The sequence below is a fragment of the Strix uralensis genome, chromosome 7 (genome assembly GCF_047716275.1).
Source record: "Strix uralensis isolate ZFMK-TIS-50842 chromosome 7, bStrUra1, whole genome shotgun sequence".
NCBI lineage: Eukaryota > Metazoa > Chordata > Aves > Strigiformes > Strigidae > Strix > Strix uralensis.
The window spans coordinates 24,623,146-24,637,976 of record NC_133978.1 but is presented as its reverse complement, the minus strand read 5'-3'; the positions used below and the strand labels follow the sequence as shown (position 1 = coordinate 24,637,976).

Sequence of the window (14,831 nt, the reverse complement as noted above, 5' to 3'; positions counted from 1 at the left end):
CTGAAATGTATCTCCTCTGCCAGGGCAGGGAGTGTCAGAGGTCTAGAGCAGGAGCTCGTCGTGGGAGTCCCAGAGGTGCTGAGGCCGGTGTGTGTTTCTCGCACCCGAGAAGGGCAGAAGGATGAACTGAAGGTGCTAATTAACTGTGCTATCAGTTCTCAGCCAGATAGCTATCTGAACAAAACATTTGTTAACTATGTTAATTAAAAAAAAGGCTTCATGTATCCAGGGGTAAAAGCAGAGCAGATTTATATACAAAATACTTCTGCAGTTTCTCCTCTTGAAATCAGGAATTTTGCTGCAGTAGCCTGATGCTTTTCTCCAAGATAGCGATGTCTAACGTTTGGCTACTAACTGGACCTTTCATTGGTTTAGCATATGCTAATATCTGTCTTTTACATTTAGAGTAAGTGTTGGACTTCTTAAAGGATTCTTTATCACGACTGATACCTTGTCATGTTTGCAATGTCCATCCTCATTTTTGGTATATATGTTGGCTGGTGGCTAAGTACTTTTTTGTTACTTTTTTTAATTTAGGGTTTTTTTTTCATATTATGTTTGTCCTCCTATGAGCAAATAAATTCTTCTGAAGGTCATACCTGTGCAGTTGATATATTTTTGTCTCCCTGAGTCTGCCTGTGGTCCTGAAACAGACTTGGGCCGAAGGAACTTGCTGATGACTCCGTTTGAGAATATTTTGTTTGATGACTACATCAGCTTAAAATATTCTTCTCACGGCCAAAACCCATGATTTCTTTCAACACCCCATATTACTATGGTTTGAAGCAAATAAAAGACTAGTCCCACACTAAAAAATTCACACAAGGTGTAGGAATAGAGCGGTGGTGTTTGGTTTTGTTCTGATTATGTTAGTCAAGGGAATGGTAGTGAACAGAAATAAATACCTAAAGTTTGTAATGCCACTAATGCCAATGCACTGTGAAGCCATGGCCCCATTGGAATGGTGACTCTAAAGCTGATCCATGATCTTTAGAGACCACTTCTTTGTGGTATTTTACCTGATAATCTGAGTAGTAAGGAGTATGTACTCAAGCCTAGAAAATTTGGGAATCCTGCAAGGAAGGGCATCTCTCACAGCTGTGAGTGTATAATCCTTCTCCCAGTTGCACAGTGCTATCTGTGAGTGGAATACTGTTCTGGGGATTCCTACCAGTGAACATGGGATGCGGTGAAGTGTAAGAGCTAGCGTGTTTCGTAATGTTGTCTCAATATGTAAATGTAGGGAGGTATTACAGCTCTTCTTTGTTCTTATTAAACCAAATATATGCTCTGCCAGTGTGTTCCAACAGTTACCTGAAATCTGCACTAAAATGTCTCCTTTAACCTTTTGTAATTTTTTTGCCTTTTAGTTTGAAGGTTTTGAGGGGGAAGGAGTCTTCACGTGTGCACGTGCATGATTTTAATATAGTCCCTGAAGAAAGGCATCCAATTTATATGTTCTCTACCTCTCTGTAGCATACTTTTGATGTGTTATTTTCTTGTTACTCTGTCACTTTCCAGGCTAGTGCTAACCTCTTAAGCTTTTCGTGTGCAGGAGCCCTTATCCTACCTTGATCACTTTCATTGCCCACTTTTGAATCTTTATTTATTTGTAAATGTGCCTTTCTTTGAGACCTGTGGCAAAATCAAATATGAAGTTTGAACATAAGAATATTATGATTGATACCACACTGTAACATATTCTGGTTTATTCATTGTTCCCTGTTTGATGATGCCTCTAACTTTATTAGTTTTTCTAATTGCTGTTTTGTATTGAGCTGCTCTCAGTGGCAGACTGAATAGAGGCCATAGCTGTGTAAAGAGGGACTGATGGGATTTCAGGTGCTTAGGTGCAAGTCTGTAACTGTTCCATTACTGCCTAACAGCAGTTGCATTTATGGTTTATGTAAGCTCTCCAGTCACTCCTAGTTCTGCATCTCTTCCTTTCTGGAAGTATGTGTGTCTTCTTACAGCTGAGCAGCTTGGCACCTAATCTTTGTTGTGACCAAAAGTTTCAGTATCTCTGAAGGCCTAGGCTGGAGTCGGTAGGCAGTCTGAGAGTACAACTGGCTGCCATACAGAATGTCTGCTCTTTCTTTTAGAAAATGATGGTAAGCGAGTCTTCTGTTATTTTACCATAATTGCTTAACAGTAACGGGAATTACCCAGGAGACTGGAAGTACAGGTTCAGTTCACTTCTCTGCCTGAGAGGTTTAAACCAAAATCTGCTGCCTGGCTGAGCATGCTGTTGCTGATGCAGTGTTGGTGGGAACACTTTCCAGCAGTGCTGTTGTGGTAGCAGCACTGTTGCAGAAGGGAATGGAGGGGAGGTGGTTTGGTCTAGAGAGCCCAGGTGGATGCTGGCACCCTGCCACAGCCCTGAGCTGTGAGGTGTAAGGCATGAACTTAGGCTCCTGTAAGACGTGCTGTAGGCTGGTTGTCTCTCACAGACCCTCCCCTAAAGGAATTCAGCGAGTGCTTATCTCCTCTGTGCTGGCACTTTTGGATCCCTTTGAGGTGACTGGTGGTCCCACTGCTCCATTCAGGGTGTCTGTGTACCTCCTGCCACGTCCTGAATGCCCTGGTGCTTTTGGCTGCTAGTCCTGACATCTTGTGGGTCTGGGAAAGGAACAGAACTACCATGGAGTCTTTCATAAGCAATTATAATACATTCAGAGTTTTTGGTGCATCAGGGAAGTGTGTTTTTTACTACTTTGTTCCTCATCTTGCACTTGTCAATTGATTTCATCTCTTAGCCACAGCAAAGGTTACAAAGGAGACAAACTTCCAAAGGGTAGCTTTGTGGTCAGAACATGGTCAGACTTGACAGACATAATGTGTATTCCCATTTCTTTTCTGGGTATGAATTTTTAAAGCACTTTCTATTTCTTCTTCTTTAGGGAATTATCTTTCTACTTCAGGTCCCTGCCTGTATACATGACAGACTGTATGCATGACACACACAACTCTGAGCAGTGGAAAGTACTGTGTAAAAAGCTGAGTGCTATTTACTAGCTGAGCTAGCACTGACACAAGATTCAGCACTGAATGCTGCCATCTCGCTCTTGGTACTGCTTTCAAGTTGCTAGATAGACACTGAGGCATCTAGTGGCATGGAGTGGGAATCCTACTTACACAACAGCATTAAAGTCAGTGGGGACGACTTGGAGTCACTTTCTGTTTGTATATAATAGGCAGGTCCCGAAGGCGCTTGCAGCTGTGCATTCCAGATACACGTAGCAGCAATGGACTTTGATGGGACTGTGTTTTCCGTTAACTATTAAATATATCTTGTTGTTCATCTCCCTCTGTGAGATGTATTTAGGATAGGAATAAAACAGAAGTACTGGAAGGACTTTGTGAACACATGAGACTTGGGATGTCATCTTGTGGTTGTTCAAAGAAATGCAAGAATAGCTTCCAGGTGTTGATGAGTTTACTGCCTCTTTATTTTACACTGAGTTGGTTTAGGTGCAATTTTTCTTCTTGAGCTACATGATGATTCTTTCTTGTACAATCTGTCTAGCTGTAAAGTAGCTGCTGTTAACCTCCTTCCAGCCCATTCCAGTAGTCAGGGTTTGGGGTGACTACAGCAAGCAGCCAATGGGAAGTCACATGCTGCTTGGGTACCTGAGTGTATCAAAGAGTGCAGCTACTGCTGTTTGAACCTACATGATGGCAGAGGTGGAAGGACTCTGACATACTGCTGGCAAGTGACATACTGCTGTTACTTAGCCATTTTTTGTTAAAACCACTTTCTATTTAGCTTTAGCCTTTCCCTGGCGTTTCAGCCAGCTAGCATCTCATGTTTGAATGACAGGCAGGTGCAGAGAAGGTAGCCTCATCAAACATTTTATATTCCCAGAACAGAGAAGTCATTCTAGACCCAGATAATCTTTCTGTGAAGCACAGAGTCTGTGTACTGGGGACTTAGTGACAGGAGTGCAGCTGAACTGGCCCCATCAGCTCACAGACCAAAATATTTGTCAGCTTATCAGTTTAGGCAAAGCAAACTCATAGGAGGAAGAATTCCTGGGGTTAAGTAATTTCCTATTATAAGGAAGAGTGATATCAGGCACATCTACATTCTGCCTTTTCTTCTGTGGCCTCAAAGGATTTTTGCCTCAGTTGCTGGCAACTGGGGCAGTGCAGAGCTGTCCTGGCCAAAGTGAACAACCCAGTAGTCAGTGCAGAATGAGAGCACCACAAAGTTGTTCCCTACACAGGGCTAAATCTTTGCTGAGTTTGAACTAGGCAAAAAGCTATTGTATGTTGGAGTCGTGCACAGCAGCTACACCAGGGATTATAGATGTGACTCGCATTGTACGGAAATATGCTCACATTTTCTTTCTTGTGAACATGTGTTTTCTTTTGTTTGTTACTGGAGCAGGCGGGGAGAGAGAATGGCTTCTCAGACTTTTCAGTTATGTTTTTAATAGCATTGCCTAATTGTAGTGAAACTATCAAGCCTATGCATGCTTGGACAACAAGGCATCTGGAAGAGGGTGAACTCAACTGAGAATGGCAGTACCTGCCACTCTTCAAATGCTAGGGGAACAGGCTTGCTCAGATCTCTACTCCATTTCACAATTGTTTTCTGGGGAATGCTCTTTCAAGTTAAAGGTTTCTAATTACAACCCTTACAAGCAACACGCTTTCTTGTCTCACAGTGAAAATAAGGCTGCTGTGATTTTTACTGTCTGTCAGATTTATGGCATTGATTGAGACAGATTTTAGTAGTGAATGATCAACATTAGCTCATGCAAATTGCCAGTTATTTCTGGAGTGCTATTTCGTCATTACTGAAGGAACAATCCATCTGGATAGTGATTAATTCCAGCTCTGAGCTCTTGTTCATAGGTCAGGATGCTTGAGAGTTTCTTAACAACCAAAAAATAAGGGCATTGTTATCTTTTTGCTGCTTGCTCCACTCTAGCCAATGGGACTTCACATTCTGGAAATTCTTTCATGTAATACCTTTACTCTAGTTTGTTCAACAGAGTTAAGTCAGTATAATTTACTTGCTTTGCCTGACAAGTGCATGCTTATGTTACAGTGCTGTGTTGTAAGAAAGCATTGTGTGCCACTAAATACAATGACAGAGATTTTTCAATACTAACTCATTCTTGTAGTTATTTTTGTCATCTTTTTAAAGACAGCTTGAAGTCTTTATCCAGTCAAGAGTGTGACAGTCATACAAAATGCTAATTTCGGGTTCTGCTGCAGATTTCCTACATTTCAGGCACCAGTGAATGTTGAGAGAGATGCTTCTGCTTTGGCTCTCCATAAAAGCGAGGTGGAATCCCAGACTATAACCTGATTTTTAGTGCAGATTATATTTTACTGTGCCTAGGGAGAGGAGACTGAGGCTAAATGAAATACTTCCCACGTGCAGATCAGATTTCAAACAAGGGTTGACTCTGGTTTGTGTATCCTCTTACATTTTGATTCAAGATCATCTCTATGTACAAGGAGTGCAGTGAAACTATTCTACTAATTTAATTTCTTTATTAATTTCCTAATTAATGAAGAAATTAATTAGAACTTTGTGCAGAAGTATTTTCTTATTATTCTCTGTAAAGATAATGGTAAAATACCTTAAGCTCCAGATTTGTGGCATTACATTCTCTGATAGACACTGTACAATCCCTAATGCACTGCAGTTTTTGCAATAGATAAAGAAAACTGGAAACTTGCATTTACTTGTGGATAAGTTTATTTAAACATTTGTAAATTATACCAAGTAAACAGTTTATTTCTACACACATGCAGTTGTCAAGATACATATATATAATTGTCAAGTCTACAGTGCAGTAACTAAGAATTTTAAGCAGCATGATGATGAAAATTTTTCTAGAAACAATGTCTGACCCTTCTTTGATTGCACTGTGAAGTTTTTTTGGTATATGTAATTATAAGTAGTGCTTGTTTTTCATTAAGTTAAAATGCAAAGTTTCAAAATGAGTTCAATAGAAAGGCATTCTCGAAAGGAAGTATCCATTAAAAAAAACCAGAGTAATTTTTATGAAAATCTAGGTTAAAAGCAAGGAAGTCAGAACTTTACCATGTGTAGATACTACTGAAGTAAAAAAATGTACATGAAACATGAGGGGGTTTATCTTTTGTTTTTTTAAAACACCTGACCTCTTGAACCTTGACTAACCTTGGTTAAATTCTTACTTATCTATTTTACAGTTCCAAATACTAGCAGATAAAAAGGATGAAGAGCCTTGCTGAATTTGGTCCACAGCCTGAGGTGAAACTGCATTACTATTTAAAAAGATGAGGTAAAAAACTCTTCTTTAAATTGGTTTCACGATCTTCATTGACAAATAGTTCTGTTGGGGGAGGAGGGAAGAAACAATAGAGGTAAAAAGATGTACACGAAATACTTCAGTGTAGTTTTGTAAAAGACATTTAAGATATTAAAATGGATCAGAATGTATTCAGGGTATGGTAATTTCAGTTAAAATACAGTAAAAATGAGTAAAATATTTCAGATTAAATAAGACTGAAATCCAGACTCTAGACCATCTATTAACTATTTTTAATTGTGTAGGTTATTAACACTTCTAAAGCACTTATTTGCTCCATCTGTAGTTAATAGGTTAGTTTTAACATAAATTTTAATTGTTTCTCAATAAAAATCAGTTGAAATTGTTTATAGCTATAAGGATATAATCTCTATCTTCTTGATAAAACTGAGTTGATAGAATCTCTCGTATCCTGTTGATGACTCATATATAAAATAGCTTCATAACCACAGCTGAAGAACAGTAATATTTAAAAATTCTTACCGGCAATGAATAGAGGAGTACTGCTACAAACAAGAGTAAAATCAGCAAGATGATAAGGCCTATAAAGAGCCATTTAAACCTGCGCCACACAATAAATTTCATTGTCTTGCAGGGATTTGTAAACCAAAGGAAGGAAGTATCTGGTCGGCTGCATTTTAAAAGAAACAAATATTACTCATATCATAAAAACAGAATACTTCAGTGTGAGAGTATAACACATTAAAACACTCTGGTTTGGAGGTTGAAGAAAGCACAGATAGTTTTGTACTGTAAGACAGCAGTTTCAGTAAACATGTGCCATTAATACAGAAACCACCTTGCATTTTATCCTAATGTCTGCAGAAGGAAACAAGACTGGCTTTTATAAATGAAGTTTTGCAAAGGACAGCTGATGTCTAATAGATCTTGTGAATTCATGCAGATTTTGTGAAGAACATCACAGTAGCTAGATATTATATATTTCTCAAGCTAGTGAGAGAAAAATATCTTACTTTGGTAGATCTAGTTTGGGGTTCATGTTGGGTTCATCTCTTCCTTTACCAGCTGGCCTTTCCTCAGCTTCTTTTTCATTGACAACTTCTAACGTCATTTCAACTTTACCCTTCAGAAAACATGTGGCATGAGACAAGCATCTTATTGGAACAGCACTAATAGATAGTACTTGTTTGGTACTTATACAGCAGAGTTTTGTGTGCATCTGTGTATCTTCCATTTCCTTCTCAAAATATACTTCTGCACTATAACAGTGTCACAACACAGCATCAGAAATGACAAATGGAAAAAAAAGTCCCAGTACATAAAATGGTTCTGCTGATTCATTTGTAGTTCTATTTTAAGCTATACATCGTTTTTTTCCAATTTAGCAAAACAAAACCAGTTCTCCTCTTTCAAGAGCAAAACAATTCTTCTCTTCTTTCAAGAACAACTCTAAGGACTGCATCTTTTCCAAATGACTAAGCATCTCATTTTTTTGTACTGCTGTGTCTGATAGATGTTTCTGAATATTTTTCCTCATTTATTAAATTCCAGTAATAAAGTTTAAAGGCAAAAACATTAGAAAGAAGAAGCAGACAAAATGGAAAGGCTTGATATTCTAGCAAGCGATAAATACACGTTTCTGTTCTTCATAGAACAGGTTAAAATGTTTTACGTCCTCTGATTGACCTTGTAACCATGAAGCTAGTCTGGGTTCTCAGTATATAAATTATCTTTGCTGTGTACAAAAATGTTTTGGATTTAAACTTTTTTCTTTAGTCTTTAATACATATAGGATGTCCTTGGCGAGATGACATGACTCAACCTGGTGCCAGAGTCCTTCAAGTTAAACAGAGTTTAAAACTAAATAAATAAATTTAAGTATTAAACTCATACTTTAAAACAAAAAATTGTTGCTGGAACAAAATTCCTGAAATTGTGCATGGAATGTTCTATTTACTCCTCCTCTGTCCACTGAAAGCTAACAGCTAAGTGGGGGACTCTTCACACTCTTTCTTTATAATTTGAAAAGCAAGGTGAGCACGTTTTAAGTACTTTTTAAAGAAGTAATAATCATACCGCTAAAATACGGGAGCCATCCTTTTCAACATAACATGGCCACCATCCTTTCATGGATTTCTGTTCAAAGAGAGAGGCGGTCCTGGGAGCCTTCTGAGAACTGTCTGCCTTGTATTCTGGAATCATGCCTATATTGCACTTCTCTGGAACTTTTGCTGGAATGATTGTTTTATGTAAATCAAGTTCCACAAAGCCTAGGAGATGGATAAAAAAAATAAACACTGCATAACACAACCAACCATATGGCATAGTGGTCCAACATCAACCTTCCCTATCTCTAAACGTGTTATACAGGAAAACCAATCAACATACAGGTTACATTCTTGTTTGTCTAAGGATGTTGTGGCAAAGAAGTGGGACATATCAGGCTGTGTTTAAGCCCATCTTGCTGTTGTTGAAAGTGCTGGTGTTGATAAATTGGATTTAGCAAGCTCTCCTCCCCCTTTTTTAATGCAAGATCACTTGATTTTTAATAGAGGGGTTTTTTTTTCTGCGCAGACCTAAACAGAAGATAACCAAAATGAGCAATGTAATACTGATGTAATTGCAATTCTGTGATTAGCTAACTCTAATGATGGTTATAAATGAATTATTTGTTTTCAGATTTTGAGGCCTATATGGTTTGCATGTAAGCTAAATACTTTGGAGCTGTCAATACAGGGCAGACAATCTTCTGCAGAGCAATCTCTCTACAAAAAGTAGGGATTAATAATGGTGTGAAGTAGCATTAATAATGGTGTGAAGTAGATTGCTTAATGTAAATTACAGCCTTATGTCAATACTTTTACTTAGAATTGAAGTACTCTTGTTTTAAGTAATTTTACTTAAAGAAACAAACAAAGTAAGTTTTCATGCACATTATCATTTCATGCACTTTGTGATAGGGCTTACCTGAATGAAAAGTACCTTGGTTTACCTGCAAGTAGGCCTTTACTGAGTGAATATTCACTCATTAATTCATGAGCACAAGTAATCCTGTACTGTGTGGGAAAGCAGGAGTGTATTCGCATGCTCAGTGTCTCACTTTGTAAACACAATTCTTACGGGATAATTTAAAATTGTTCATTTTTACCCCTTACTTTGAGACAACAATAATTATTTCCTTAGAAATCTTACCCAGATAGTCATCCAAGGAGAACTTGTCATTATCCCATATTTGAATGATCAGTTTGGGTGGGATTCTGAATTCTGTCTTGTCAAGACTCCAGAAATGTTCCTAAAATTTTAAAAAACAAAACCCAAGAACCTTTTTAAAATTACTTATGAAAATTCAAAGCTGTGGTCTGTTAGTACTTGTAAATCCTGGGGTTGGTGGAAGTATTAAGGATGTAATCTTGCCCTTGCTAAGAGGAGACGGCTGTTGTTGCCAGTGTGTTGTTCCTGGCTAAAAGGCAAAATTGAATCTGTTTGCAATAGCAGTTTGAGAAAAGTATGCAGAACTGAGCCAAACTTGTCTCTTGTGATATGTAGGTACAAAATTATCAGACTAATTACAATCTGTATTCTAGGTATGGAAATCTTTAGAAATATTTACCTTTTTGGAAACTGCACAGAGCTGCTCTGCTGGTAGGTAGTCAAAAGGAAAAACAAATCTCCAGTTAAAGTTCCCTTCACCATCCAATGATCGGTAGTGAACATCAGTTTTCTGCTTATTTTCTTCATTACCAGGCATCCATCTGAAAATAGAGAGAGATGCGTCTGGTGTTTGCAGTGGGACTACACTGGTACTCTTTGTACTGTAACCATGTCATTAAGTGGTTGCCAACAAGCTGTAAGAGTTGCTCACAGAGGGCTGGGGAGTCTTTCGCACCCTTTCTCAGTTCGATTCCAATCTGGCACTGTAAATAGGAACATCTGAACTGAATTTCTGATCTGCTATGACCAGTACTGTATCAGTGATGAGTTGCTGGTGGAATTTTTTTATTTCTTTTTAAAGAGAATTTAGATCAGTAGCCTAGTAGTATATTTCTCTCATTTCTATTGAGTTGTTTATATTAAGACTAGGAAATATAAAAATTAAGAATCCAGGTTAAGCAGCATCAAAGCTAATGCCCTATTTTTTCTGTTGCTTCTCATCTCAAGAGATGAAGTTCTGGGATCTTTCACTGCACATTAACTGGTTGTGCTTTATCTCATAATATTTCTGTACTTCTCTGAGGTTAGCACTTATTTCAGAGGCTACAGTGTGCAATGACTTGGCTAAACCAAATCATCTTTGGAACCCACGGTCTAGGCATTCCCAGGACATTCATTTGTAAGTGTTACATGACAGGGTGCTCCTACCCCTTCACATAAATGTCACTCATTTCTTCCCCTGTGATGCTCTTTTCATCCAGAAGGACATCTTTGGTGTTCCAGACAATCACCCGCAAGACATACCTAGGAGAAGATGTTTGGGGAAAGAGAATTGAATTGTCTGTCAGGACTGCCAGATGGTGTGTAGTATATAGAGATACTCACTTCTTAGCTTTTCGGGGAGTGATGTTGAAGGGAGGGCCTGGTGGTCCTAAGCTTTTAGGGAAAACGTCAACCCACATCTGGAGCTTTCCCTGTAGCAGTGGAGAAGATGGATGAGGGATTGTTTGTTGCATACAGGTTTGTCATGGTAATTTCATGGATCTGCTTATTGACATGCTTAGTACTAATTTTAGCCACAGAGCAGAGCTCCCTCATGTTACCAGTGTCAGAACTAATACAGACTGGAAGAAGCCCAATCCCTCACGTTATATAAGCTGCTTCAAATGAACAATGCCAAGAATCCAGAAGATGGTGGGGATGTCAGTTCCTAGTGAACTCAGTGCAAGTTAGGTGCCTAAGTAGTTCTCATTCTGTAGGTCCAAGTTTTTGTTCTTTCAGAGGTGATATTAAGTACAGTGTCATACATGTGGCTGATAGTTTGCCAGCTGGTGGCCCACCCAGTAGATGCTCAGTCCTCTTAAGCAGATTCTGAAGTAAGGTAATCACTGCAGATTTTATACTCTATTTCAAATGCAAGCCCCTTTATTTTTGTAGATAGTTTTACTGGTTGCTGCAGAAACTTTCTTAAAAAAACAGTCACTGGTGAGTTAGTAAATGCTAGAAAACAAATGTGTTAGCCTTTGTTCCTCGCTAAAAGAAAAGTCCAATATAAGACTTCATGTTTAAATTAGCACCTCTGGACCTTGTCGAGAAATTAGAAGTTTGGTCTCATTTGCTGAATGTAGCTAGGAAGCTCTTCAGCCAGGCTGTCTCCTTTATTGTTGGTGAGGCATTGAACACATATTCTGGTTTACTTCAGTGACAAAGTGACAAATAAATCTTTCCCAATTTCTACTCTGTCTGTGTTTAATGTGGGGGTCTTAATGGCAAAATATAACTGCGTTTTGTTATCTTTCTAAACTAACCTGCTTTAGTTTCTCAGCCAAGTAATATCAATTTGTAGCCCTCTTCCCCCTGAGTGATACCACTCTATTAACATGATATAAATGCAGGAATGCTCCATTTCTGCATTCAAGAAACCAGAAGTAAACTGGTTCATAGTACCTGGGAGATGTTGGGCTGGAAGGTGCTATATAAGGTCCTTGTCTCCACATGTTCGGGTACCAAACCCTGGGTTCTGAGGATGTGAAGGGCTAGCCGTTCTTCACCTGGACCAAGGTGCTGATGCAAAATTTTGTTAGCTTCTGGAATAAAAGAAATGGAAAAAGAACAGAGGCTTGTGAACCAGAATTTGCTTTTGAACTTTTGAAAAAAATTTAAACCCAGGTATTTAAAATTGAGCAGAATACTGTGCTCAAGATTTTTCTATTTTTCCATAAATAACTGAAAAGTTTTACATTTGTATCAATATGAATTTAAGACAGAAATACAAAATACAAAATAAGTGAACAAGCTCACCAGCTTCCTCCAAAGTATAGTCTTGTCCCCCGTAGTTAATCTTTCTACCATTCTCAGAGAGGACAGGAGGAGCATAGCCTTTAAACCTGGCTACATTTTGTAATAACTGGGTTGGTTTTAGTTGATCACGCCAGGTATTCACACCTGAACTTTTAGGAAAGCAACAGAAACACATCCTAAAATTATTCACCATTCACGGCATTTACATGTCATGTAAAATATATTTATTCAACTAATTCAGAAAGGGCAGCACTGTAACTTCCTAGATTGAGGCCACTTGAGTTTGATACAGCAACATAATTTTGTACCAGCTCAATTACCTGCCAAGACAGAGTGCTTTTTTCTTTACACATCAAAATAATTTATGCTAACAGATGCTTTCATATTTATTTCCATGAGTAGGTGAGAAAATTCTCTTAAGTGTGTGTTCCCTGGACAGAAATAACACACATTACCATATAAAGAGAATATTAAAATGTTCAACATCATGGTTTTCAGTCAAGGCTCTTATGAAGACTTTGCAGCTTAACTTGAAATTCAGATGACTGAGCACAGCAAACACCCATGAGAAGCCACGGCATTGTTTTTTAACCATATAATTAAGATGAAGCCCAGATTTTTTTACAGAGACTGGGTACTAGATCTTACTAGATAAAAATTTTCAGTAGACAAAATTACTTACATGCAATACTGCTGTGGGATGCCACAGTGAGATCCATAACGAGAAAGGAATCTGTTCTCAAGATCAATTATGGTTTCACCCACTTTTTCATCACGAGTCAATGTGTCATAGTCATAGACTGAAATTTTCAGATCCTTTTCTTGAGGCAAGAAGCAGCTGAGTTCATACATTCTAACCATAAAAATGTCCAGTTAACACTATTGCTTTTTTGAGCAATACTTTTTAAACTAAAAAAAACCCCTAAACCCCCCTTAGTTTATTTTTGAGCAATAGCCTTTACAAGATATTAAAGGTATGCTTCCAATGCTGATAAATCTAGCAGTAGTTACCACTCATGTTCCAATTCCTATTTGCACTTCTTAATAATTTCATTTGTACTCCTATGGATATTACATCCTTCCTTTCTGCACAATTACTTAGATGTTTTCTGTGCAGTAGCTTGAATTGGGACTGAGAGAGCAACTAGTGTGGCTCTGCCAGCCACACTGTATAAAGGATCGTTGTTTAATCCAGTATCTGTATGATTAAAAATTTTTTTTTAACCACAATACAAACACAGTTGGAGCCTTTGAAAATACAGTCCAAATGTTTAGCTTCTATGACTAGAAGGGTTTATTCTGTCATCTAGCTGTCCTACACAAAATAGACTGTAGAGTTTTTTTTTCAAATTAATTATCTGAATTTACTTTCAAGATGCGCAGCCTCATGGTTTCTACTGCTGCTGAATCCATTACCCTTGAGTTAAAGTATTCCATGGTTAATTATTTTCTGCATCTTTTTTTTTTTGTCTGTTTTATTTCTAGTCTAACTTTTTAACTTTGACTTTCAGAATCATTCTGGAAAAACTTGGAATTTTGAAGGTATTTTGTAACTGTAATCAAGTCTCTTTGCTCTCTATTTCTTTGCATAATCTGAACAATTGAAATCCCGTAGCACATCATTGCAGAGTATGCTTTCCAAACTCTTTATAATCCTTCTAGTCCTCCTCTCCTAACTTTCTAATTTATCAAAACCCTCCTCTTAACTCTGCACACCAAACCAGACCCAGAATTTCATTAATAGTTCTAAAAATGATGTATCCTCTCCAATCCTTATTAGTATTTTTCTATTCATGTATTTCAAAGATATGATTAGCCTTTGAAGGAAAGACCACCAGTGTACTGGGAATACATGTTAAGCTGATTACTCATCATGACATCCAAGTAGTTTTGAGAGTTAAAACTTTCTCCATACTCTATAAGCCTATTTTGTTATTCTTGTATGCATAACACAGGGTGATTTTAAGATATATACATTGTTTGACTTTGTGCAATTTACCCATGTGCTATAGAAGGTCTGTAGACTAGCCAAACACCTGTGTTGTCCAATGATTTTAAAGGGAAATGCCTTATGCAACTTTACTCAGAATTAACTGTCCGTATATAACTATGAATAGAGCATTGGATATTTCAAATAATGGCTTATCTTAAAAATTAGGAAAACATTCCAAAATACAATAAATTGAAAATACAAAAAAGTTTGTTACCTGCCAAAAATTGGGTTGAGAGTATTAGGCACATAATTGTCTCTGTCTTCAATTACTTTTTTACTTAGGGATATTTTAATATAAGGATCACACTATTTAAAATAAGAAAAAATTATTGTTAAGAAATAGTTACCAAAACTAACTTTATTTAAAATATACTACAGCAGAGTTAGCTCACAGACATTCCAAAAGCAGCCTTACCAGCCCATTATTATCTTGGGGTTGAAGCTGTAAAGCTCGAACAATATAAATTCGTACAATACACTCTTGAGGCCCACTGTCTGGTAGCTCACGGAACTGGCGAGGAGGAGCTGGAATAGTGGGATCATCAGGTAATGCATAGATTTTAAAGGATCCCTAAAAAATAATACAAAAGACTCAGTCAAAATAAATGTCT

At 37.7% G+C, this 14,831-nt stretch overlaps 1 protein-coding gene across 2 annotated transcripts in view; it reads right to left on the bottom strand.

Annotated features, from left to right (window-relative positions):
• Positions 1–5,698: 5,698 nt before the first annotated feature.
• Positions 5,699–14,831, bottom strand: part of MYOF (myoferlin) — a 71,348-nt gene continuing 62,215 nt past the window's right edge. For both annotated transcript variants that reach the window (XM_074874944.1, XM_074874945.1), the window contains 13 exons: positions 14,636–14,791; positions 14,435–14,526; positions 12,910–13,080; positions 12,228–12,376; positions 11,874–12,013; positions 10,812–10,900; positions 10,635–10,730; positions 9,886–10,027; positions 9,468–9,567; positions 8,352–8,545; positions 7,289–7,398; positions 6,798–6,945; positions 5,699–6,338 (listed from right to left, as the gene is read on the bottom strand). In XM_074874944.1, coding sequence (XP_074731045.1) covers positions 6,303–6,338; positions 6,798–6,945; positions 7,289–7,398; positions 8,352–8,545; positions 9,468–9,567; positions 9,886–10,027; positions 10,635–10,730; positions 10,812–10,900; positions 11,874–12,013; positions 12,228–12,376; positions 12,910–13,080; positions 14,435–14,526; positions 14,636–14,791 — 1,623 coding nt within the window. In that variant the 3' untranslated portion in view covers positions 5,699–6,302. The remainder of the gene's footprint in view (positions 6,339–6,797; positions 6,946–7,288; positions 7,399–8,351; positions 8,546–9,467; positions 9,568–9,885; positions 10,028–10,634; positions 10,731–10,811; positions 10,901–11,873; positions 12,014–12,227; positions 12,377–12,909; positions 13,081–14,434; positions 14,527–14,635; positions 14,792–14,831) is intronic.